This window comes from Nipponia nippon, unplaced genomic scaffold (assembly GCF_047370975.1).
Source record: "Nipponia nippon isolate SJK-2023a ecotype South Korea unplaced genomic scaffold, ASM4737097v1 scaffold_30, whole genome shotgun sequence".
Lineage (NCBI taxonomy): Eukaryota > Metazoa > Chordata > Aves > Pelecaniformes > Threskiornithidae > Nipponia > Nipponia nippon.
Window position 1 is genome coordinate 99,121 of NW_028262348.1, and position 24,615 is coordinate 123,735.

General features: G+C 40.3%; 2 protein-coding genes across 14 annotated transcripts in view; one reads left to right on the forward strand and one right to left on the reverse strand.

The window, feature by feature from the left end:
* Positions 1-13,732, reverse strand: part of PI4KA (phosphatidylinositol 4-kinase alpha) — a 65,185-nt gene extending 51,453 nt beyond the window's left edge. For 4 of the 13 annotated variants that reach the window (XR_015707141.1, XR_015707142.1, XM_087768314.1 and 1 more), the window contains exons 1-13: positions 13,486-13,730; positions 10,872-10,988; positions 9,544-9,637; positions 8,778-8,866; positions 7,982-8,054; positions 7,380-7,639; positions 6,619-6,685; positions 4,711-4,859; positions 4,022-4,087; positions 2,889-2,985; positions 2,312-2,503; positions 1,449-1,549; positions 562-691 (exon numbers count right to left, since the gene is read on the reverse strand). Coding sequence is in view for 9 of the 13 variants with exons in the window: in XM_087768314.1 (XP_087624440.1) it covers positions 562-691; positions 1,449-1,549; positions 2,312-2,503; positions 2,889-2,985; positions 4,022-4,087; positions 4,711-4,859; positions 6,619-6,685; positions 7,380-7,639; positions 7,982-8,054; positions 8,778-8,866; positions 9,544-9,637; positions 10,872-10,988; positions 13,486-13,686 (1,636 nt within the window). In the remaining 4 variants the exon portion in view is untranslated. Of the gene's footprint in view, positions 1-561; positions 692-1,448; positions 1,550-2,311; positions 2,504-2,888; positions 2,986-4,021; positions 4,088-4,710; positions 4,860-6,618; positions 6,686-7,379; positions 7,640-7,981; positions 8,055-8,378; positions 8,570-8,777; positions 8,867-9,543; positions 9,638-10,871; positions 10,989-11,448; positions 11,666-13,485 lie in introns of those variants that run through there. The other 9 variants (XM_087768322.1, XM_087768316.1, XM_087768313.1 and 6 more) reach the window with 5 other exon arrangements.
* Positions 13,733-13,930: 198 nt separating this feature from the next.
* On the forward strand, positions 13,931-24,289 carry SNAP29 (synaptosome associated protein 29). Its single transcript, XM_087768614.1, has 5 exons — positions 13,931-14,430; positions 15,988-16,184; positions 16,949-17,034; positions 18,140-18,244; positions 19,914-24,289. Exons 1-5 carry the CDS (start codon positions 14,212-14,214, stop codon positions 20,069-20,071), a joined length of 765 nt encoding a protein of 254 aa, XP_087624740.1. The 5' UTR covers positions 13,931-14,211; the 3' UTR covers positions 20,072-24,289.
* Positions 24,290-24,615: the final 326 nt, after the last annotated feature.

Genomic DNA, 24,615 nt, shown 5'->3' on the forward strand with positions numbered 1-24,615 from the left:
GAAGACAGCAGCAGGCTTCATGGGAGAATGATACACAGCAGCCATAACTTGACGCAACGGAGGTTCCAACTGGGTATGTGATTCCCCCCCCCCCCGCTACGAGAATAATTGTGCATTGGCTCAGGTTGTAGAATCTCTGTCCTTGGAGGTTTTTGAAGAACCACGTGGACAAAGCCCTAAGCAAACCGCTCTGAATTGAATGCAGGAGATTGACACACACAATACAACTTTCAATACTGCAGCATCACACTATAGTAGTTAGTGATCTCACTCAGGACAAAAGTGCTTGAAGTAAGACTATCTCAGTTTCAGCAGAAGAGGCACAGCAACATTGGCGCTAGGATAAAATGTAGTTCTACATATACTGCTTGCCCTTAGATACACTCCTATTTTGATTTTTATTTGATTTCATTCCTCCTCTTCACCTCCAAAAACATCACAAATGCATCTCCATTTCCCCCTACAGCTATATCACCACAAAATATCCAAAAGCATCAAAGACATGCAAGTTGGAAAACAATCACTAGCATATCCTTTGGAACATGACCTTTTTTCCTTTACCTGTGTGATACTGGCTATGATACTTGTAAAGTTTCACAAGCACTGGGGAAGGTATCACAAGAAAGTCTCTCAAGGATGGATTGACAGAATGAACCACAACAGGGAACCTCTCACACAAACGACCTAGACCCTAAAAAATGAAAGGAAAAAAAAAAAAAAAAAAAGGAACATAGCTTCAGAATATCACAGCAGAATTTTTATTTCAACTGTAAGCTTGCAACTTCACCTCAATAAAAAAAAAAAAAAAAACAAAACAAACACCCAAACCATACATACTTCTGAGGGATTCAATTTTTAGCGGAAGATTTAGAATTTCAAGCCTCTAATTCTTTTAGGTTATCCTAGAGCACGTCATGCCAGTCAAGCCTTGCTGCTCTCTTCCTGGGTGATTTCACAGGAGTTACATGAAATGAACTGCACTCTCTAAAAATAAAGTTACTGGACAAGTTCCAACACTTAGAGAATCCTGATAATGTACTATTTACTATGTGGTGGAAAACACCACATTTGTAGGACTACGAGTAAGTGCCCAATAAGAAGACATAAGAATTAGAATAACGAAGTCTTAGTCTTAAAACTCAGTGATCTGCCAGTCCCAATATTTTAACTGTTTATGTAATGGACTAAGAAGAGAACTATTTCAGAAATGAAATACTGATTAAAAAAAGCTCATGAATATTATTCTTCAAGAAGTAGTTGAGATGAGAAAATTTTGAAAGCACTACTCTACCACAGTTCTGGTTTCCACACCAGACTTCTAAAATCCAAACACAGAACACACTGATGGAAAGTAATACAAATAGCAGACAAAAAGTGTTATTCTAGCAACCTGTAAGACCCCGCAAACTCTCACTCACTGATGTAGTACAAATACTGTAAAGACAGACCTGCAAACAGCAAATTAGCAGTGGCAAGTGAGCAATAATGACTTTGCTTGAGGTTTTCGACTGCAGCTTCTCTGATAACTTGATGCACAGGTTTTCTGCACCTTAAATGAAAAATCCAACAGAAAAATTTATGTTTATCAGATTTGTTATTAGGCCACACACAACCCAATGCTTACTGGAATTTCTAAAACACCACAGAAAACTTATCAGCTTCACTCTCCTCATACTACAATTCTTCAAAGAGATTTAATGCTTCTTCTGTGAAAACAGTTTTGGAAACTTAGTATCTGCACCAAACAACTGTCAAACACCATGACTGAAAGAATGTCAGTACTTGAAGTTGATTTTGAGCGTACTTCACATTTGACAGCAATTAAGTATTGCAAGGTCCAAAGGAAAAAATTCTTCACATATTCAGAGAATGTGTAAGAATTATACAACAAGAAAAAAAAAAATTGAGAAAAAGTGAGAGCGAGCTTCCCAGTCCTGTTAGCAATGAAGAAAAAAACATTTTCTTGAAAAGAACGACTGAGAAATATTTAAGACACTAAGAGCAATAATTAAAAACATAAAATAAACTAGAAAATAAGCAGCTGCATGTAATGCAGCAATTATACCACCTCTTGTAGATAAGCCAATAGGATGTTTCTGTTTCCATTTCTGTGAAGTTATGTCTAACTACCTAGCTAATTTGACGACTTTTTGATGGAAGTTTTACCCTTGTATTCTATTAGCAAAAAGTATTCTGCTGAAATTTATTTTATATTTCTCCGAGCGTCATCTACTCTCAGAGACCTCATAAGTATTTCTACAACTTAAAAAAAAAAGACAGACATTCCAGAGACCGAAGAGCATTTTTTTACCTTGCTCATCTTTCACAGCCCACACCATGAGATCCACACAGGCAGCATTAGCCTGACAACGCAGTTTTAAAGGACTCAGTTCATTGTGCAGTCGATCCACATCATGAAGGATTTTCTGAAGTTCTGATTGACTGCTGTTGAATTGCTCTAACACAAAATCATGGATTTCCTTCACAAATGAGTTGGGAAGGTCTAAAGAAATAAAAGGAAATAGCATTATGCTAGAAGGATGGGAGTCAGTGTGTCAGAATGACAGCATATATGAAATCCATTGCTACGTTATAAATGAAATGATTTCATAAAGTTCATCCCCTACCTAAAAGATAAATTTCACAGCAAAGACCACCAGTAAGCAGACAATTGAAATGCCATCTATTAACCCTTTTAGTGGTGCTTTTTTTCCTATTTCCATAGCACTTTTTTTATATGGAAACATTTCAAAATACAAATTTTACCACGTACGTGGAGTTCCCATTAAATGCAAAACCCTGTGTTCAAGCCCTTCATACAATGCAGACAATGCTTTGGATCCTAAACATAATGAAGGATAAATAAAAAAAAAATACAAATACTATACCTTTCATATAGTATAATGTGTCTCTCAGCATTTTAAACTGAGCAAGATAAAGAGGGTCACTGAATGTTTTATAATAGAGATCTGTATTAGCACCCGTCTGAAAGAGAAAAGAAGCAACCTGCTAGATTCAAAATTAAGTATTTCCCATTGTATGGATAAACAAATCTTCTCATTCTAGTCACATAATTATTTTCCTCCACAATGAAAATAAGTGTTTAAAACAGGTACCAAAAGTAACCTCACAGCTTTCCCCCCCTACTTTTATCAAAAGGAAAAGTATAGCCATTCAGCGCATTAAACAATTCAGTCACTCTTTCAATTTGAAGAGCACATACATGTTCTCTCTAACAGTGGTGTTAGAAAAAAAAAAAAAAGAGGAGGATTAAAACCTATTATTCTACTGAGATAGCAAAAAGAGAAACTGAAGCTGTCTCTTCAGCCTACATTTCAAATATGGCAGTAATCGAAGGAAGGCTGGAGAGAACAGCAAAGTAATTCCCCACACAACTAAAGACATACTCTTTTCAACACAGCTTTACGCCCTCGAGGAGATGAGGCTAACGCCGTAAGACGTGATGGAGGCTGTTACAGAGCTGCACCCAGGAAGGGGAAAACAAGGACTCACAGCCCTACAGAAACAAGTACGCCACCTCTGAAAGCAAAGGTCCACAAACTGTAACGCTATTAAACTTGCAGAAATGGCACCTAAAAGAGCAGCAGTGATTTCCAAGCCAGAAAAAGAAAACAACCAACACATTTTATCTACATGAAAAAAGACAATGTTACTGTAATATGCAATAAAGACCTTAGTCTACAGTAAACCAGTTTTGGGCAACCAATGCTGTAATTTAGCAGGATAACAGAGCTGAAGTAAGAAAATGATTTTTTTTTTTTTAAGAGAATAACTATTTCCTTCCATGTTAGTGAAAAACATTCCCCCCTCACCCCCTCATTTTTACACAGTCCAAGGCTAGATTTAAACCACTGAAAGAACAGTTCAAACAGGAAATTAGTATTGCTTTGCAAAGAGAAGGCATACCTTATATAGGTGAAAGACTAATTTTCCAAGTATTAATTATTAAGACAAAAAAATGAAGCATTCAAGTCATTAGAAAAGGAATTTAAAAACATACCTCTGCAACTTCAGCTACAACTGCATCTAAGGTCTTTAGCAGAGAATCCCCAACGATCTGTTTTACCTATGGAGGAAGAAAGAAAAAAAAAAAAAAAAAAAAAAAAAAAGGATGTTTGCTCTTGATGGCTCTAGATAGGAAGACAATACAATTTTGCCTGTGCACAGAAAACACAGGTCACTTGACCGCAAAGTGTCAGATGAAATTAAGACTACAAGAAGTTCTGGCTGTAACAAGAATGAATATATTTGAGCCTCTGCGTGCAGTTCCAAAATAGCTGATGCAGGAAGCAGACGGGGCCAGTAGTTTCTGTGACTTCCGTGAATTCCCAGCAACTAAATCCTTCTAGAAAAGGGTCTCATTCTCACAGCAAAAGCCAATCCTCTATTTCAGCAACTAGCAGCACATAAGTTACCTCAGATCAAGTGGTCCGCAAGACTCAAACAGGAATAAGCTGGCATAAACGTAGTTGATTTTCCAAATTCTTCATGGTTCACATGAGAGCTTTTTAAAAATATTCTTGAAGCATGATGTTTAATGCCATAAAAATAACATGACACAAAGCTTGAGAGACAAACACTGTCTTTTTATTTGCAATTCTGAAAGCTTAAACTTAAACTGCATCTACTTCTAGCATGAATATCTACAATGCAATCTCACTGCAGCCTTCATAAGAACTCATCACATACCATGTTCAACAGCTGACGGAGCATTTCCAGTGGGATGTTAAACTCTCTATTGTTAATGCCATTGAAGAGAGGAGAAACTGAAAAGCTGGAGCTGATTGTAGAGAAGTAATAATCAGGATCCAGTGCACTCCCATCAGGAAGATATGAACCTGATCAGAAAAAAATAACAGGAATAAAAGTTTGGGAAGAGAGAGAATATATAAATTTTGTTTAATGGTAATGTTTAGTCACTGCTAAAGAGTTATTTCCAACACAGGTACAGTCTTTAACTTGCAAGCTATCAAGAGGTGCATTTCAGCTAATCTACTGGTAAATCAGACAGAAAATTCACCAATTCACTACAGCAATTTGAAGGCAAAGAGAAATCAAATTATTTGTCAGATTCAATTAAGCAAACAACTTGCTAAGCATACTGCTTTTGGCACTGTTTCCACTATAGAAATTACATCTCCGCCTTTTTAAAGTACTCAGCTGCCTGTGCTAAAGTAATGTTCTTGTGATTAATAGGCTTTCAAGCAACACTATTTATTGACACCCCACCCCCCCCCCCAAAAAAAAAAGTTTTCAGTCCTTTTTTCTAAACCATTAGCCTTGGCCAGAATAAAAACAAGCCCATTACTCATCCTCTTCAGAAAGTAAGACTATCACAAACTATATTATCAGAAATAATACAAGGGCTGCCTGTATCTGAAATATCTGGTAGGAGTCAGTATTGAAAATAAAATCCTGATTAAAATAATCATAACTCTGCTAGAGACACAATTAAAATGGTTCTGAAATTTTTACAAAGTTGTCCACTATCCACCTATAGTTTTAATTGATTATTTTTGTTCTACAACTATAGTCGCTATCTAACCTGCAGAGTTTTTGTTTTTGGTGTTGGTTTTTTTTTTTTTAAATTCAAAACATGAAGACCATAAAATCTAAGTAGTATAGGTTGGTTCAACAGGGTAGACAGCAGACAAACAGGTCTCTTCCTACTTGGCAATTTAAGAATGATATTTGAATTACCCTGCAATCCCATGATATGATTAAGGAAGACAGATGCCTCTACAAATAGTAACATGAAGTAAAAAGAAAAGTAATGTGGAAGAAATTAATTTAAGTCAGTGCTCAGGAGAGGAGAATGACCCAGAAACAGAGAATGCCCAAACTGTCAAAAACCTCAAAGGGCCAGACAAAACCAGAGACACAAAACCACCTCAGATGCAGAGCTAGTCCTCCACCTGATTCATGAAAGACAGTTCATTTTGAAGCCCTGCTTTGACACAGAACTCGCACCTAGAGCTCTACCAAAACTCAGTGGTTAAGAGTTTGTATATTAATTCGTGAAAATATTTCACGTTTCTGCCTTGTGATACAGTAATTAACACACATTAGTGAGCACTTGACTTCAGTGTCTCCTTTATTATTTCTCACTTCAGCAAATTACCAGGTCTTACACAATGGCCCATATCACCTTTCTTCAAATGGAGCAGTTGTTTTAGATTTATACAACGTGCCACAAAGGTCTCAAAATTCCAGACCCTAGTCCAACAATTTAGTTGTCTAGTGAGGCATGATATTAACATTTGTTTTTTCAAAGTTACTCAGCCTAATCTCCTGAAATATTTTTGGCCTAGTTGAATTAAGCTCTTCAGTACTAGGCACAGCCTAGCAGTAAGGAAATCACGTCTCTCTCAGAAGCCTGCTAGAAACAACTGAGCCTGGAAACCAGTGGTGTTAATAATAACTTCCTACTGTCTTTACATCCCCAAATTTTTCAAACTCCTAGCGGCATGTGCCAGAGAATTACTATAAGAATTCTAGAGGGCAAAGAAAGGGGTCAAAATTATTTTGGTTTTCAATTTTCTATAAATAGCAACAAAACCCCCAAATCACACACTGTTCCTTTGCAAAATAATTTACCTTCAAAGTAATGAATTGCAGATCCTCCAGGAGAGCTGGGAGGGGGAATTCCACGTTCAGGACTAACCTGAAACATCACACAAAAGCCATAATTTACAAACTATTTATAAAACATTGAAAAATCTTCCAGAAAATGGTTCATACACCTTATAATGAAGCACAGCTTCAAGCAAAACTAACAGGAACTATGTATTGCCGGGCCTAACAGCTCAATTCCAACCAAAAATGGGAAGTTAAAAAAAGCTAGTTCAGTGCTTTTGACTAAAGGGAAGAGATCAGAATGATGACTCCTGTACTGTATGAAACCATGCTAATAGCAATCTGTGGTTTCAAAACCAGCATTTGAATCCATTCTTCCCCTAAGACAACAAACATCCACAGCTCCTGGTGAAACCAGTGAGAGCTCACATATCCTCAGCACTTCCGAAAACGTTAGCCATTAAGTGCCAGCTTCCCAAATTCGCAGATATACGTTACAATGCTTTTCCACGAGAACAACACAAGGAATAGGATTTGCCAATTGTTCCATGTGAAGACTTATTAGTACAGTTGTTGGTTTAACTGTCACTGATTATTCTGTAGCTCAGAAACTACAAAATTATTTTGAAACTCAGTAGCAGAACCAAAATAAAGATCCCTGTATCTGGTCAAATAATGTGTTAAGAGACTGTGTGCATATCCAGGCTTAATGCGGTCTTAGCTCCACCAGGACCACAAAATCATCTAAGCACTGACTCAAACACGCAGCAAGTCATACAAACCTGTGAGATGCTAGATACACTGCTAGCCTTTCTCTTTAGCGTTCCTTCTTGACAAACAGTGAGTAGAGAACTGGGAAGAATTGATCTGAAATCATTAAAGGATCGTCGGCGAATTCCTTCAAGCTCTTCGGGAACTCTCAGGGAATGTGGGGGAATTTTTGGAAAAAGCTTTGAAAGGAGAGCCTCCTCTGAATTGCTGTAGCGACCAAAGGCTCGAGAAATTCCTATCAGGCAGGGTACTGCATACTTGCATAAATATTCTGGAAAAGAAAAACACATATAACAGTGTATTAACAGTAACTTAGGGCTTCCTCTTCACAGTTTTGCTACCACTTCACTAAACTGTTTCAGCCTAATGGGCTTCGCAAAGACTTATTTGTGCAAGCAGAGGAATAACCATGAAGGTACTGCAAATTAACACACTTCTCTTGCTTCCGTATTTACCAGTCAGCAACAAACAGAATAAATATGTGTTAAGAGAAGTCGAAAGAAAAAGCTGCTCACTTTTCAGGAGTGATCCTCATAATTAGAAAACACAGGAGAAGTTCAGAGGACAGGAGTTATAGGTACAGCAACAATATAAAGAGTTATTTCAGTAGTACCTTTATCATGCATTTGCGGGGTCTGGCACATTCCCAACAGGAACTGCATTACTTGTAGAATTGCATCCAAAATCTAAAGTAATCAAGACAGACATTTAAAAAAAAAAAAAACACAACCAACTTTTGGTAAAGAGATATTATTCTCTTATATTAGATCACTACAACACAAAAGAAACTTGCAAATATTACCGTAAGCACCTCTGTAAACAAGATTTTTTTTAAAGCTATGTGACTAAAGTATATTGCCCTCACTCAGCTTACAGAGCTTATAGAATCATAGAATCGTTAAGGTTGGAAAAGACCCTTAAGATCATCGAGTCCAACCATTAACCTAACACTGCCAAGTCCACCACTAAACCATGTCCTTAAGCACCACGTCTACCTGTCTTTTAAATACCTCCAGGAATAGAGACTCAACCACTTCCCTGGGCAGCCTCTTCCAGCGTCCAAGGAAGCTGTTCCAGCTTCTTTTGTAAAGTCTGCAGTTAGCTGGTATGTACTAGCAGAATAAAACTGCAGCAGTCCTAACTTCAGTATCAAAACCTGAATTCTAAAACTCCGGGCTCAGCAAGGGACATCCTTTGACACCTGGAAGTGACAGCAGACTTATGAATATCTTCTAGGTGCCTGGCTATTAATTAACACAAGCAAAATAATGCAACAATACGCACGTTAAAGCAATCAATCCCTTTGCAAGAAAGAAAGCAGCTGTGGTGTACTCTTCTCTAGACATTTGTCAGTACTGCAGCATTGGAGAATTGGGTACTATACCAGCACAAACTAAAATAAACTCTACCTGCTCTCTGAGAGACGCATCCCTGTAAGCAACGTCTGATAACAACGTTACCAAGCAGAAGCTGAAGTTTTCTGCAACTGGAAGCAAGCCTGCAAAGTAACGGACAGAAAATAAGCCACATAAGCATTATTAGAGAGAATCAACATAGAAAGAGGAAATAATAATAAAGCAAGAAGACATAAGCGATTCCCACGTCATACAGTTCTGAGACAGACTGTAGAAAAACATAGTATTGAATAAAAAATTTAGAAGTACACTCTGAGTATCATAATTTCAGCATAAAATGTTAAAAGAATAACTTCAATAATTAAAGACTTTTCCAGGCTTTCAAGTAATTAAAAAAGGATTAAATTTTATAATAACCCTTGTGGAAAAGTAGTCTTATATTAATTTTAATTAAGGGAGCAAGAAATTAAGTAGTTTAAATAGCAACTAAGCATCAAAGCTAAAAGTAAAGTGTACAAATCTCAGGTTCCACTCTCCTGCTCTAACTACTACACAATCTTCTCCAATTTAGTAACAAAATACATTGAGCGCGGAATTATTTGGAAAGTGCAATTTATGACAAAGCAGTCAAGGAAGAAAGCTGGGAGCTATTCAGATTCCTCTTTGCTTCTAAAGAAAAATCAATATTAAAGGCTGTTGAGTCAGGAGCTAAGAACTTAGCAGGACCTATCGCCTCCCCTTGTACCATGTCCGGAATAACCTTTGTTATGTCTATTTCCTGGCTGGCATTCCATAATAATCAAAAAAACCCAAACATCACCTCTGCCTTTCCGTGCAGTGCTTTCTTCTATCCACTGGACTTTGGGAAGACCCTTCAGAAGTCGGAGGAGGTAAGGAACCACATTATCTTTGTGCTAAAGAGGAAAATACTCTATTGAAAATGGAGAAGAAAAGCTGAACCATATCATCTCAAGGTATTTTAGACATACGGAAAGACTACATCAACCACACACAGAACTCGCTTCTAATGATTACTCCACAGGCTTCCTGAATATTGCAAAACTGATTTCAACACAGGCAAATGAAAGTAAGCCAATTCAGTGCTGTAAGTCCGATCCTTTCATTCCAGGCAACAGTGCATTCTCCGTGAAACTTGAAGAAAAAAGTGCCAGAACAGTGACGAACCCCAAACAATTTATTAGTTTACAGCCAGGTCACAAAATAATTTTAAGGCAGCTAGAAATTCAGAGTGCCAGTCCCAATTCAGTACGTGATCCATCCCATGGCCTTATGCAAGTCACTTAACACACCTCTGTAACACTTCAGCTTCCTAATCTGCAAATCAAAGGATAGCACTTTCCTTCCTCATAGAGTAGGATTAATTAATATTAACGGCTGGCTTTGAAAACATCATAAAAATGCTACGAAACGTGAATACAGCTGCCTTATTTAAACTTTACGCTACAAAAAAAGCAAACAGGACAATATGCACGTAAGCTGTATCATAGTACATAGATACTAAATAGGAGGAAATTCAGGCCTGATACAAACCCTAGCAACATTAAACAAATTAAGAGTTAGGTCTACTGACTTTGGACCTAGGACTCGGTATATCATTCCTTTCCTCTGCACGAAATCACGCCCAGAATTCGAAGGGAAGAGAACCAGCTTGTCATAAACAGGCTGACAGACACGAGAGGGATGTTCGTATACAATGCAGCCTATGTGCACTGTTTGTCTTTTTATCCTGGCTAGTGCCAGGCATCAAAAGGCCTATTACAAACCTGACATTCAGGAGTACGGTGGAACATACCCGTCATTTAGAAGCATGTGGGGAAGAACGCAATGACACGTGTGGTTTGAGCGAATCCTCCTGAATAGCCTTTCCTTTCTCTCCTTAAGATATGATGACCAAACACCACAACAGCAGTTTGGCCGCGGCAGTGCCATGACTGCTGTCTATCACACTTGTCAGCACTGTCCTTGTTTCCTTGTGCTCTCCTCCTGCCTGCATCCATCTGTTATCTCTGATCTTTTTATTTATTTTTGTGAATAGCAAATACCAACTTTTCATTCATTCAACAACTACATTTGAATTCATCCAAAATCTTTCAAGTTAAATAGAGTTAGCCTAAGTGGGAAAAATACCTGAAGGTCAGATTCAATTAGAAAGATTCCTAAAGCAATAACAGCATCTCTGCGACGTTCATCTAACTGGAAAATCCCATGGAAATCCACTGGACACATACAGAGCAGTTTTTGTACCTGAAAAACAGTGGAGGAAAAAAACAGCGGAACAAAACCGAAGTGTCAAAACAATGCAGGGGAACAACAGTACATGCGTTAAAACCGTCTTTCAAAAATCCACCAGTAGACCTCAGGAAAGCAATGCAAAAAGCTCCCAGCTTCTCTTTTATGGAGCAGAGCTAGACATCATGTCCATGCCCCAGAGCACGCCAAGCAACAGGCCTGGGTAGCACTAATACAATGGCAAATATTTTCACAGCAGAGAAACGAGCTGCCAGGCTGTGGTTTTCAAGACTCATTCAGACCTCCTGTGTTTGAAGTGGACAGTAGTCTTTTCATTTTCTGGAAAACAGATGGCCACATCGGCCTCCTTTAGTCATCAATCTTAATGAGAGCATCTAAGGGCTAGGAAAGAGTGATGAATGACAGAAACTAGAAAAAGACAGAAAAATCTCAAGTAGATGTCAAACATTTTTACCACCACATGGGTCGATTTAAGTTTTCTTCAACACTTGATCAAGCTGCTTGCTTGTTTTCACATCTCAAGAGAATTTCTGAAACTTTTCAGAGCATCACATTCACAGAGCTTATTCCTGCATCCCAGGTACAACAAAGTCTTCCTTCCACTAATTCACTAGGCATTTTGGATGTGCAAGAAATATGCAGCAGGCACGTATATCATATTTACTCAATTCCTATAAACAAAAACCAGGCAGATGGAGCTTTGGTTACAGCTGCACCAATGCATTCTTCATATACGGCACTGAACGATAAACTCTTACCTAGCCGAGTATGACTTTTGCTCAAATCCTTTTAACATAACAGAGTAAGTTTCAAGAAGTAGTATTTTCTCACTACTTACCTATTACTTCACTCCACACCCAGCAAACACACATCTAAAGAATATATCAAATCTCCCAAACACTTTGTTTTCCTATGGAATTGTTAAGAAAGGGAAAAATGCAACAAGCATATTGTCTGTTTATAAATCTCCTTGATGTTAATAAATATTCCCTAAAAAGGGCTGTCATAATAAACACCTATGTTTGAATGACCTATGTTTGAATGTCAAGTTACTTCCTATTTAGATAACTCTTTAAACTTTGAAATTTCTAAATCAAGAACCTATTTCCCTAGAGGATTAGAAGAATTTACTGGATGCTCAGTGGAATTTAAGGTTCTGGTCCTTAAACTGCCAGACCTCAGAATTACAAGACCTGTAACGCAACACAAATAATCCTCTTGCTCAACATAAAATACAGCAGAGGAAATAGGAACTTTGGAAAATAACTAATGATGCACGTGTCCCACATCAGGTTAATATTTGCAATAACATGAGTGAGCTAGACATGAACTGTTAATATCATTTATCTCCTACTGTAGTCCCTCAAACTAAAAGAAAAAAAAAAAAAAGAAAAAAAGAAAAAATATCCCTGGATATTAGTGAATCAACAGCAAGGCTTAAAAAAAATGTTCACAGTTGGCTGTCAGACCAACGGTAGACTTCCGGAACAAGAACTAAGAAAAGAAGCCTGCAACAGCTAGCCAAGAACAAGCACTATAGTTTTCACCAGCTCAGAGCTGTGCTTTTCAATAATTTAGTCATCTTTCATTATTGCACGGAGCAATTTAGAAGTTCAAGCACTTCGTGCTCAGAGAAGCCAACTCCCAAAACACCAGGCTGTCCACCTCTGCTCCCAGCAACAGCACAGCACTTGCCCGTGCCAGCAGCAGAGACCCATGAGGGGAACTGCCCACAGAAAGACCCCCTGTCTGGTGCTACAGTCAGTCGAGGTTTATCTCAACCAGGCAGATTTTACCTTGAGCTGATTGCATCGCTTGGATTTAAGCAGATACCTAGAATAAAGCAACTAGCTCTAATTAGGCTGAGACTAATTATGCCTACAAGACCATGTTCCACAAATTTCAGGGACGCGCAGCCGCTGTGAGGACCCACGTTCCTCCGGAGGATGTGGGGGGCTGCTCCGAGGTCTCCGGCCGTGGCTGCTGTGCCAACGCCTCCCGCCGCAACGGTGTTTTTCGGTCAAGACGGGCCTCCGGAGCGTCCCGTAGGCCCGGCGGCCCCCCCCCGGACACAGCTGGGCTGCCAAAGCCCGCTCCCACGGCCACGGGACAGCCCCCGCTTGAAGGGCGCGGCATCCTCCGGGGCACCAGCGGAGACGCGAGGCCCGGCCTCCCACGGGCGCGGCCACAGCCCCCGCGGGGTCATGACGGGGCCACGGACACCCCCACCCTCCCCACCCACGCGGCACAAATATTCTGCACAGGAAGGGCCCCATGCCCCCCCGCCACAGCACCCGTGACGCCGGCCCTTCCACGCAGACTCCGCTCGCGTGACATACACACAGATCGCACCCCGCACTCGCATGACGCCCCTCCGCCCCCGACAAACGCAGCCCCCACGCGTGCGACACTCCTACCGCCCCCGCCAGACGCAGCCCCCCACGCGTGTCGGCCTCTCCCCACACATGCAGCCGCGCCGGACGCCCCTCACCTTCTCCAGCGGCGCTGGGCTCTGCACCGCCAGCGACCGCGCCAGCGACAGCACGGTATTGAAGTAGAAGCCGCGCGCGGTGCCCGCGCTGCTCCCCCGCCCCGCGCCCGCGGACGGAGCCGCCGCTGCCGCCGTGGTGGTCGCCGCGGCCGCCGCCGCCGCAGCAGCAGCTGCCGCCGCCGCAACTGCCGCGGCCGCCATGTTGCGGGGGAAAGCAAGGGGCCGCCCCGCCCTTTCTCGCGAGACCGCTGCCTTGCACGCGATCACGCTACACCAATCACACCGCAAAGATGGCAGCGCCCGTGGCGGCTTCACTGCCGGCCGGTTCCCCTCCCCGCCCCTCGCCGGTGCCCTTCCCTCCCTGCCTCACCGCGCGTCCCCAGGCCCCGCCCTACAGATGGGCGCGCCCAGCCCGGCACCCTCCCCCCCCCCCCCGCGCCGCCGTGGTCTCTCCCAGCAACCGCCCTCCCTCAGGGGCGCTCGGCGCGCTCGTCTCGCGCCGGAGGGGGGCGCGTGCCTTGGTTCCGCCCGGCGCGCGGCGGCGACCTGTGGGCGGAAGGAGCGGAGCGGGCCGCGGCCTGCGGTGGCGGCTCGGCGGCGAGCGGCGGGGCAGGCTCGGCTCGGCTCGGCTCGGCTCGGCTGCCGTGAGGAGCGGGGGCTGGGGGTGCCGCCTCCCTGAGGCGCTCACCGCGGACGCTTCCTCCGCGACCCGCTGTCAGCGGTACCATGTCGGCGCTCCCGAGGAGCTACAACCCCTTCGACGACGACGATGAGGAGGAGGCGGCGGCGTGGCCGGCGCGGGGCAGCGGGGAGGCGGGCGGCGCCGAGCGGCAGCGGTACCTGCAGCAGGAGGTGCTGCGTCGCTCCGCCGCCACCGCCGACAGCACCGCCCGCTCTCTCTCGCTCCTCTACGAGTCCGAGCGGATCGGCGTGGCCGCCTCCGAGGTGGGTCGCGGCCCCGCGGGGCAGCGCAGCTCGGGGGCGAGCGGGGAACGGAGCCTTGTCCCGGGGGCGGTTGCGATGTAGCGCCGGGGGCTGCGCCGCGGCTGCCGCCTGCCGCCAGGCCTGTTGGCTTAAACCTCCGCGGTGGGGGGGGGGGGGGTGTGTGTCTTGTTTTCCTTTTTCCCCCCGAGAGTCTCCCGAAATATCTCTTTTTACAGTTTTTCACTGTTTCAGAGGCAGCATATCCCTCTGTGGTACTGCGGACTGATTTTCTGGGTGGCGGCGGTTTGTTTTTTGAAGAAAAAAATCCCAGTTAGACCTTCTCTGTACAATACTGAGACTCAGCTGTGTTTTTATCTGCTTTTAACAATTCTTACTAAGTCTTATTAGGGGCATTTCTATATATCTTTATCTGTCTAAAAAGTTTCCAGCTCTTCTCTTGGTTAAACGAAAAGTCTACTCAGTTAGTTGCTTGTGATGTGCTCGCTTCATCCCGATTAATCATTTCCTTCATTCTTCTGCACTTGTTTCAGAATAGAGCTTATACTCAGAGACATCGCTCTAAAGGTCTTGTCCGTTGTGTCACCTGCTAATGGGATGTTTCCTTGAATGTTAGCAATGCGATTGCCTAAGTTAATGTGAGAGCATCCGCCAGCTGCAGTAGGTGCTTATGCTGAAGAGGGTTCTCAGCAGCACTTCTGCAAACTTGCAGCCGCGTGATTTGTTTGTCCAGAAAAGCACAAATGAGGAATCAAGAATTTAGGCTTAACACATGGTAAAGCTTGAATTGTATGTGTTTGCTGCTTTATTGGGGGAGGGGGTGAAGTCATGTTCAGCTAGAGTTACCCAAAGTTTCGAGAGAATATGAACACAAGTTCTTTGTTTTGTACTGATTTAGCTGCAGGCAACTTTCCTGCCAGAATTAATCTTTGGATTACTTTAGGATAGCATTTGTGCTGCTGAATTAGAAAATAACATAATTGTATATATCAGAATTTCTAAATTCTACACTGTTAGTATTAGCTAAAAGATTATTCCTGCAGTATGGTAAAAGTCTATTTGTGTTTATTTCCTTTGGTTATTCTCTTTCTAAATTACCAGGAGCACCCCAGTAATGTGAGAATAGTATCCCTTTTCAGTGAATGTGTCATTCGCAACTAGAAATAGTTCTGCTTGCTCATTTCCCTGCCATAAACCTTTGCATTTTCACTGTATCACCAATCTGGTGCCGTGCTTGTTTCATCAAGAAGAGACACAGATGTCAACCTGACGAAAGGCCAATACAGAAAATTCCTGGATGCTGTTTGTAGTAGGTGTCAGGAACCTGGCGTTGCGAAGTGATGAGGATTTTGTAGCTGGTTAATACTATGGCTGACTAGCAATTCTTGATTGAAATGCCCTGGAGGAAGAGGAGTGAGGAAGAAACTGTATGCCTTTAGAAATAATCTACACAGATGAAGGAACTCTGTTATTTTCCCTTTAGAGTGTCTGTTAAAAATATTTGATGTTTCAGTTTATCTTGGCTTTACTATCTTCTCTTTTTCTGTCAATATCTGTTAGGAGCTTGTACGTCAAGGAGAGGCGCTGAAGCGCACAGAGCAGATGGTAGATAAAATGGACCAGGACTTGAAGACTAGTCAAAGGCACATAAATAGCATTAAGAGTGTTTGGGGGGGCTTGGTAAACTACTTCAAAGCCAAACCACCAGAGAGCAAGCCAGAGCAGAATGGAACCCCTGAATATTATGCTAACAGTCGGTAAGTAAAATAAAAATTTTACTTGGGACTTTACCTCCTACAGCATCTCTGAAATGTCACCAGAAAATCAGAACTTAAAAATCTGTTGATTCTGTCAAGTAAACTCCTGAGAGGGTGTCTAGCTCCCTTTTTTCTTTTAACTCTGAGAAAAATATTTCTACTTCTATTTATATTTGTAGTGGTAAGAATAACTTTGTATTTGTGGGAAATTAATGCAAACAGTTACGCAAAATTACACAAGTAGTTCTTCAGTCTTCTGAATTATCATGCTTACTTCAGTCTTATCAGGAAATCATGATATGTGGCATTGACATGCTTCCAGTTAAATATTGCGTGTATTTCTCTAGCTTCTATTAAAAGCTGTAAATAAAACTTAACTGCTGTGAAATTACTGTGTCTTACAGTACTTGTCTCTCTTCAGCTGAGAAATTTATGTAAAGCCTGGTAATGCTGCATGGATTGATTTTTCTCCTTCCCTTCCCCCTCCATCCTCCACTAGAGGAAAGGAATAGGTTGCCTCCAAAACAGAAGATACAGCTTTGGTTTTGATATCAAAGTTTCTGTATGCTGTTTTCAGCACTAAAATGTCTGGTTCTGCTTTCACTGAAGACAAATGCTAATAGGTCATTTTAAAGGAACATTTTGGGTCAGGTCTTACAAATTTGGTCTTCTTGGATAAATTTTATACCTGTTCTTGTTTAACAGATTCAGAATGAGGCCTGTGGTCCACAGGAATGTTTTCTTTTCATTCTCTTTATTACTAGATTAAAAGAAGCAATGATGTCTAGTAAAGAACAAGAGTCAAAATACCAGGAAAGTCATCCAAATTTAAGGAAGCTAGATAATTCAGGTTTGTTAACTTTATTTTACTCTGAATGTCTATCATCAACCTGGGGCAAACTTGCACAGTGGTGAAGGCAGAGACCCTTCAGCCTGCCCAACTGCTGACTTACGTTGCTGCCTAATGTCTGGAGATATGTATCCCAGCCTTCATGGCTTTGAATCCTAGGGAATTGTTTCCCTTAAAACTCTTTATACCCATACTGAAGATGTGATTTTTTTTTTTTTTTTTTACTTGGTTACAGATTTTATTTAGCCCTTTCTGTGGGGGATTTATGCTATATCCACTAAAGATTTTAAAAGTATCCAGTGCTTATATTTGCACAGAGGAGACTATAGCCAAGAATCCACACAATGTGCAGGCAGCCTTGTCCTATGTTTGCTAAAATGTTAACTTACACGTTCAGAGGTTCTCTTTTTAAACCGTCAATTGTCATAGTTTTCAGATGTTTTCCTCGTTATTTCGAACACAGACTATAACCCTTCACACTGAAGTAGTTATTTGATTCATGCAAGGAAGTGTACATGGTTTGGTTTTGTTCCCCATTCTCACAATACATTAACTTCTGTGATGACTTTTATGTACAAACTAACTGTTCCTTTTTTAAAGTGAGGTTCAGTTATTTAGTTTAGTACGAGTTAGAAAGCAGCAGGATATCTTTATAGTTGTAGTTCTGTAAGTAAAGAAATGCTTTTTGGTAACATTAATCTCCATTCCACTCCACGTAATATTAAAAGTCTGTCCAATAGAGGGCAGAAATAACTCTCTGGTGGCTTGACCTGGGGGAATGCTAACTGCTGGTAGAAGTTACCAACCTACCTGCTTTGTTGGTTGGGTGGCTGGGTTTTTTTCTTTTTTTTTTCTCTCAACTACCTAGTAGAACTACAAAAGGCAGCCCAAAAGTTAATAATTGTAGCTTGATAACTGTTCATCTGAGGGGTGCCCTATAGGTAGGGTTGTTGGACTGTTTGATGCTCCTGCTAACAGGTTATGTTTTACAGGATTACATGGCAGCTCTGGTTAGACTAATTTTTAATAACCCTTCTAAAACTTTAAAGCCTCTTCTTGCTAGCTTTCTCATTATATAACATTCTGTATTTTATACTCTTAACAGACAATGATTTCAGCAAAGCAGACTTAGTTTCTTCAGTGCAACGGGATTCCTATCCGAAGAACCAACACCTGCGAGCTTACCACCAGAAAATTGATAACAACTTAGGTGAGCGTGAAAATTGAAGCTGTTTGATGTAATACAAAAGTAATATATTGCCAACAAACACCTTTTCCTTTAGTTCACATGTGAAGTTTGATAATAAAACCAAAATCCTTTGGTTGTATTTTGCATTTCAAAACTATTTACATGGCAGAATCCAAAGTTGGATTGAAACATACATTATTTGAATGGTAGAACGCTGTGGGATGTCTGTGGGTCAACTGCTTGCAAATATTAATAACAAATCTGAGTTAGAAATGCATTTCACGTGAAACCAGCGAGAAGCAAACTGGCTAGGATGCCTGGAATAGTATAAATCTGCTGTGGAAACTGATACGCTATTGGCATCAATACTTCAACTCTTCCGCAACATGCTTGTGCTTTAGAAATAGTTAGATTTTCAACTGTCCCTGAGCAAAGAGACCAGGGGAAAAAAACCCACACCAAAAGCTTGAGTCCCCTTAGATCATATATTGACAATAAGAAAAACATTCTTACCAAATGTGAATGTGCTAGCAAATCTCTGTCATTTGAAGGAGGAAATGGTGCTGAAGTATCCCATAATGCTTGCATTCGGGATATGAATATGTTTCATTGAATCATCCTATAAGTTGACTGGAATATCACTGGGACAAACAGGCTTAACCATCCATTCTGAAAGATCTTAAGCGGGTACTAGTAATATTAATAAGGAAATACTGCTTCAAATTGGCATCCAGATTATACCAGTATGGATACTGAAAAGCTTACCACTTATATTGAAAGATGCATTCAACTAACCTGACAGTTAAACTCTGATATTAAGTTGTACATCAGTTTGGACCCAGAGAATTTACAGCTGTGTGCAGCTTTTGAAATAAACACGTTTTGCAGAAAACAGAAGAATCAAAAGGCACTAAATATTTAATTTGTGAATTTGCTGCATGTCTTTTATTACTTCCCCAAACCATTCAGCTGACTTTCTCTTCCTTTGTTCTGTAGCATATATACAAAGTGCCTCTTTGCTTACACGTGTCATTGTTTAGCTGACCTAGAAAGAAGAGATTGGAAAGAAATCAGAAAGGAATAGATCAGAGAGAAATAATCAAGTGTAAGAGTTAGTGGAAGCACATTTGTTCTAATCCTAAGCTGTGCAAAACTTACTAGTCTCAGAAGCATTTACACCAATCAATCATACAATAAAATAGTTTCCTTGTAGCCAAATTAGAAAATCTGGAAATGGGGTTTTTCCATCTATGTTAAATAGCTAACTGCTTAAATCTTCAGTGTGTTGACGATATCTCTGCATGAAGTTTAAAGAAAAACAATTGAGGTAGTGAGCATATTCTGTATACTGAGCTGAGAAAAGATGTACCCAATTTTCTATAAAATAAGTTAAAAAAAAAAGTAAAAACTACATTACAGGGTATGTCATTTTATAAAGGTCCAATCTGGTTTTAAGCGTTTGTAGTTAACTTCTGATGGAAAAAAGAAGGAAGTGGTTATTTCCGGTAGTAAGGCAGTAGAAGTGTTAAAATATCGGTGCTTCCACTATTGGAGGGAGAAGACTTAGACTTGAGCAGTTGTAACTAGCACTTTCTAACTCAGGGTTTGGGAGAAGAGAGAATCCCGATAGTGTCTATTTAAACATTAAACAACTGCTTTGATTTCTTATGGTCCCTCTCTTCGTTGACAGATGAGATGTCTTCTGGGTTGAGTCGTCTGAAAAACCTAGCTCTTGGTCTGCAGACAGAAATAGATGAGCAAGATGATATGCTGGATCGGCTAACAAAAAAAGTAGAGACACTGGACGTCAATATTAAAAGCACTGATAAAAAAGTCCGACAACTTTAAAGGATTTTTAGAAGTTATTTTTTTTGCCCAGCATCAGTTCTCAGATGTCTTATCTCAACTGAACTCTTAAAAAATCTTGGACAGTGTCTGTTTCTCTTTTTTCTGATATGTTACTGATTTTGTTGTCATTAAAATTGCATAATCTTAAGTGCAGCATAATACCTTAAATTTCTTCATAATGTACATGGGAAAAGTGCGCGTTGAGTAAAATCTCTCAGCGCTTGGTAAATGCTTTTGTGCTGGATACCCCGCTCAATTGTATAACACTGCGTCATGTGCGTGGAGGAATTTGCAATCTGCAGAGCTTCAGTGTCCTTGGCCTGGGAGCTGTGATGAGAAAAGTAACTGCATTTTGCCTCTGTTTTGGGGAGGGGGCAGGGGGAACAGAATGCTGCTTTGTTCAGAACAAGTGTTGCTAATTCTGTCTACCTACAGCTATTTTAAATTCTGAAAAAATGCCGATTTCCAGCTGTAAAAATAATTCGAGGTGACGGTTCTCTGGCATTTCTGGGGCTTAAGGAACAAACTGTTCTGTGGAAGCTGTACAATATCAAGGGGGTCATGCGGTAATGATAATATCCTGAGCGTGTTCCCTTTCCGAAGATGACTTTTGCCAAATGGTGGATCCACGAACTGGGGGGTTTATGTTTGGGTCACTAAATGCTATCGCCTTTGCAATAGTTTCAGTAAAGATCTCTAAGGGTATCTTATGGTCTGCAGGATGGATGGTGACCCAAAATGTTTGGGTAACAAAATCAGGACTTACACGTATATGCTCTCAAAGATTCTTTTGTAGAAATTGTCACCATTTGCTTTTTTATTTTGTGCTCTTTCTCAGCTTATTCAGTTAGGTGGCTATTTGAAAAATAGCTTCCATTGTAGAAATGGAGAGTCGGTCTGATGTAGCACAAACAGACCATAGGAGATTGTTCTTTAATTTAACATCTAATTCAAATGTGATTAGGGATTGAGCAGGTGCTCTGTTTTCCTAGGTAATGTGACTGTTTTTAAGAAAATCAGCTATGGTTCACCATAGCTTCTGCACAGGCTTAGCAGGTATGAAAAGCTCCTGCAAATGAAGAAAAGCTCAAAAATGTTTTTGAGTCTTCCAGATACAAGCTGGGCCTTCCAATTCGTTTTATTCTTTTGTAAGTATCACTCACTGTAGAACAAAATTATTACAATTCTACTCCAACCTGAAGACATGACAAGGAGAACTTGCTGTCTGTCTTGAAAACAAATAACTTATTTTAGTTCGGAGAGGTCAAGGGACCCGTGTCAGTATTGCAGCGCTCGCTATCGCAGACGATAACGAGTGGCTCAGAAATAGTTACTTTTTTGAGCTGGCGCCACATTATCTTATGAATTAAAGGAAGACCTTGGGGTTTAGGGCTATCAAGCTTGTATCCTTCATGAACATCACATTCATACCCTCCCCTTTCCCTTTTTTCAAGGGATTTGTTACACTGAGCTCACTTGCTACAAAGTGCACCCAATTGTTAGGGAGATAAAAGAAAACTTGAGCCTTTCTTGTTTTACTGCGTCTCCTGAAAGTTCCCTTGCGGAAGAATAAGTCACTAAAAAAGCTACGCTGCTTGGACATAGTATTATGGAAAAAATATTATTCCTGGGATTACTAGCAAAATAGAGTTGTGAATTAGGTTTAAGGTGAGCCTCTGTTTCCCCTTACGTCATTGATTTCAGCAATCCTTTGATTGCTTTTTAATTTTCACTTTGTGTCATTTGTACTCATTTGGAACCATAAAAAAACTTATTAATATCAATGTATCATCTAACTTTTTGGGTGTATACCATGATTAATTCTCTCTTACTCTGTTAGAATATTTATGAATTGTATGATTTGATGTCTCAGGATGGTTGATACGTTTATTTAGTAAATGACACAATCATTAGTTTTAGAAATGTTAAGTACCGCAGTGAAGTAAGATTGAAATTTTTATTATACCTGTTTTAGTTTCTTATTTGACTTTCTCCTTTTAATAAAAAGGGTGGAAAGACTTGTATTTTTTCTTGTCCCAATACTGGTTAACAAACACTTGCATCTTAGAAAGGATGTATAAATTCTCTGCAGAGAATACCAAACCGATTGCGTAGGAATTAGTAAGACTTGTTTTAGTGTGAAATCGGCCTTCACCTGTATGCAACTGTTTCTCGCTACATTTTTTCCAAAGTAAGACTTTGGCAACTAGGACGTACACTGAGACTTTCTCCACTAAGTTATGGTTAATGGAGGAAAAGTGTAGCTGGAGGATCTAGCTGTGTTGTGTGTAATAAGAGATGTGGAGCTCGAATCCAAGCAAAAATTTTTGTTGATTTAAGAGTGAAGCGTGTTGCCTTTCTCGTGTAAGCTATTGCATTTTTTTAGTCTAAATTTTTTCTCAAAACGAACTCAAGTTTTTGGTCAACTGTTTAGTTGTATTAGCCTTATGAAACGTTTACTGCATCCTGCATATCTTTGCCTTTAAAAACGCAGGCAGGGATGGGGAATACAAAATTAATGCCTGTTTCTGCGTTGGGAACCTTGTGAACCAAGCAGACTAGAAAACCAGGATCTCAGCCGTGTGGAAGTCACACGGAGGTCTAACTTCTCATCTCTTCTAACAATCCCGTTTGCTGTCTCAGTAACGTATGTCTGTCTTTGCTTAGGCTTTACTGCTCTGTTCATTTTTTGGTTTGGTTTTTTTTTAATGGCCTTGTTTTAAAGGATTATTTCCCACATTGGATTTCTCTTGTGGGGAAAAAAAGATTGTGCATGGGTATAAATGAATTTCTGCTACAAACTGAATTCCCTTTCTCAGCTTTCATACAGATGCTTTATGCTGATAAAGACCTTAAGTCTAACTGACATGAGGAGACAACACTATTTTGTAATAGTGATGAACTTTGCTCATTAGAATATCTTCCCGTCCTGCAGAAGGGGGAAATTTAAAGGAAAAAAACCCATGACTTTTGCCTTTCCAGGAAATGCCATGTTGCATGTGTTATGAAGGATTTATTTCAGCAGCTGTTCTTATTATTTCCTGAGGTAGAGTTTTATTTCTCCTTGGATACTCTTGAAAAACTTACCTTGTGTAGGATATAGGACTTTCAGAAGAAATTTAACTTACACCGAAGCGCTAACTTTGTAAGGTAAATGATTTTGCCTAAATACTCATGTTGGCGTAGAAATTGGTGTCCTTGCAGCAAAATAGCTCTGGTTAATTTACTCTTACTGGCTTGAGTAGAAGCTTAATATTAAGGTCAGAAGAAGATAGCAAAAAAAAAAAATTGTCTTCTTTATAAAAGGTGATTTTCTTGCTTCTCAAACAGTTTGCTAATCAATTTTGCAGAGGTTTTAAACACTGAAGTAGCATACCCTTCGTAACATAGATGGAAGACGACATACTGTAAAAATAGCAAGGAAAAACAAAAAGTGGGACTAACCAGTATCTGACTACTAGGTTCCTCGGTGTATTCAATCTTTAAATTTCCTGAGCATTGAATTAAATACTGTAACAAATGATGTATAGCTAAATTTTAGTCTGTACTACAAAGATTTGTTGCTGTGCTGAAGTCTATTGGCCTACTGAAATTGTTGGGATACTTATACGGTGTTGGGTTCTTTTTTAATGTGTGAAATTTATCTGAAATATTCTGCTGCCTAGTGGTTTTTGTGAAATGATGTCATTTGTTAAATGGTGAAATAGGAAATACTTTCCAACCACTCTGCCTTCTGAACAAACAGATTTTTGTAGGCATTTTCACAAGCATAACATCATATGGAGGATATGTGTTAATTTTGACTTCGAAATATATGGGGCTTAATTTTCAAAACCACAGGTAGCGATTGCTTGTGTCTGGCTTTTTTAAATAGTACTTTACTTCTGTGCCACCCAGGTATACCACTTTTTGTACAAGTCAAATTGAAATATCTTTCTTTTTATTTAAATGCTAAACTGGACTGTAGTTCGGCAGTTTAGGAGATTGAATGAAATGAGTGTTGAATGGCAAGACGGTCAATAAAGGTGCTTATTGTTAATGGAGAGCTTTTGCATTTATTTCTTAAAATTCTTTGATTACAACTTCATTGACACTTCTTTCCCATAATAAGATCTGTTAAAATGCTGGACCTACTCTGTTAAGTTTGTGCCAGAATGGAAATAGTTTTTCGGCCGGTGGTTTTTGTCTTCTGAGAATAAAAAGAAGGTATTACATTTCTACTTGACTCTTGAGTAGATTCTTTCAGATCCTGAAAGAGGAATGCAAACAGGCATTTATTTTTGCAAACTTTAACTTGTGGTGATAGAATAATTCAAGACGTTGCTTGAAAGCTAACCTTGCCATAGTGCTTGGTATAGCATAAACTGGATGGATGCATGAGCAAGGCAGGCGGAACAGGAGTAAGGCAAAAACAAACAAACAAACAAACAAACAAACAAAAAAGTACCGTCTTGAAAACTCAGAACCAACAGGTATGTAACGTTCCCGTGTGCTCCCAAATCTGGTGATGGCAGAAAACTTCAGAATGTCCTGACCTTCAGTTA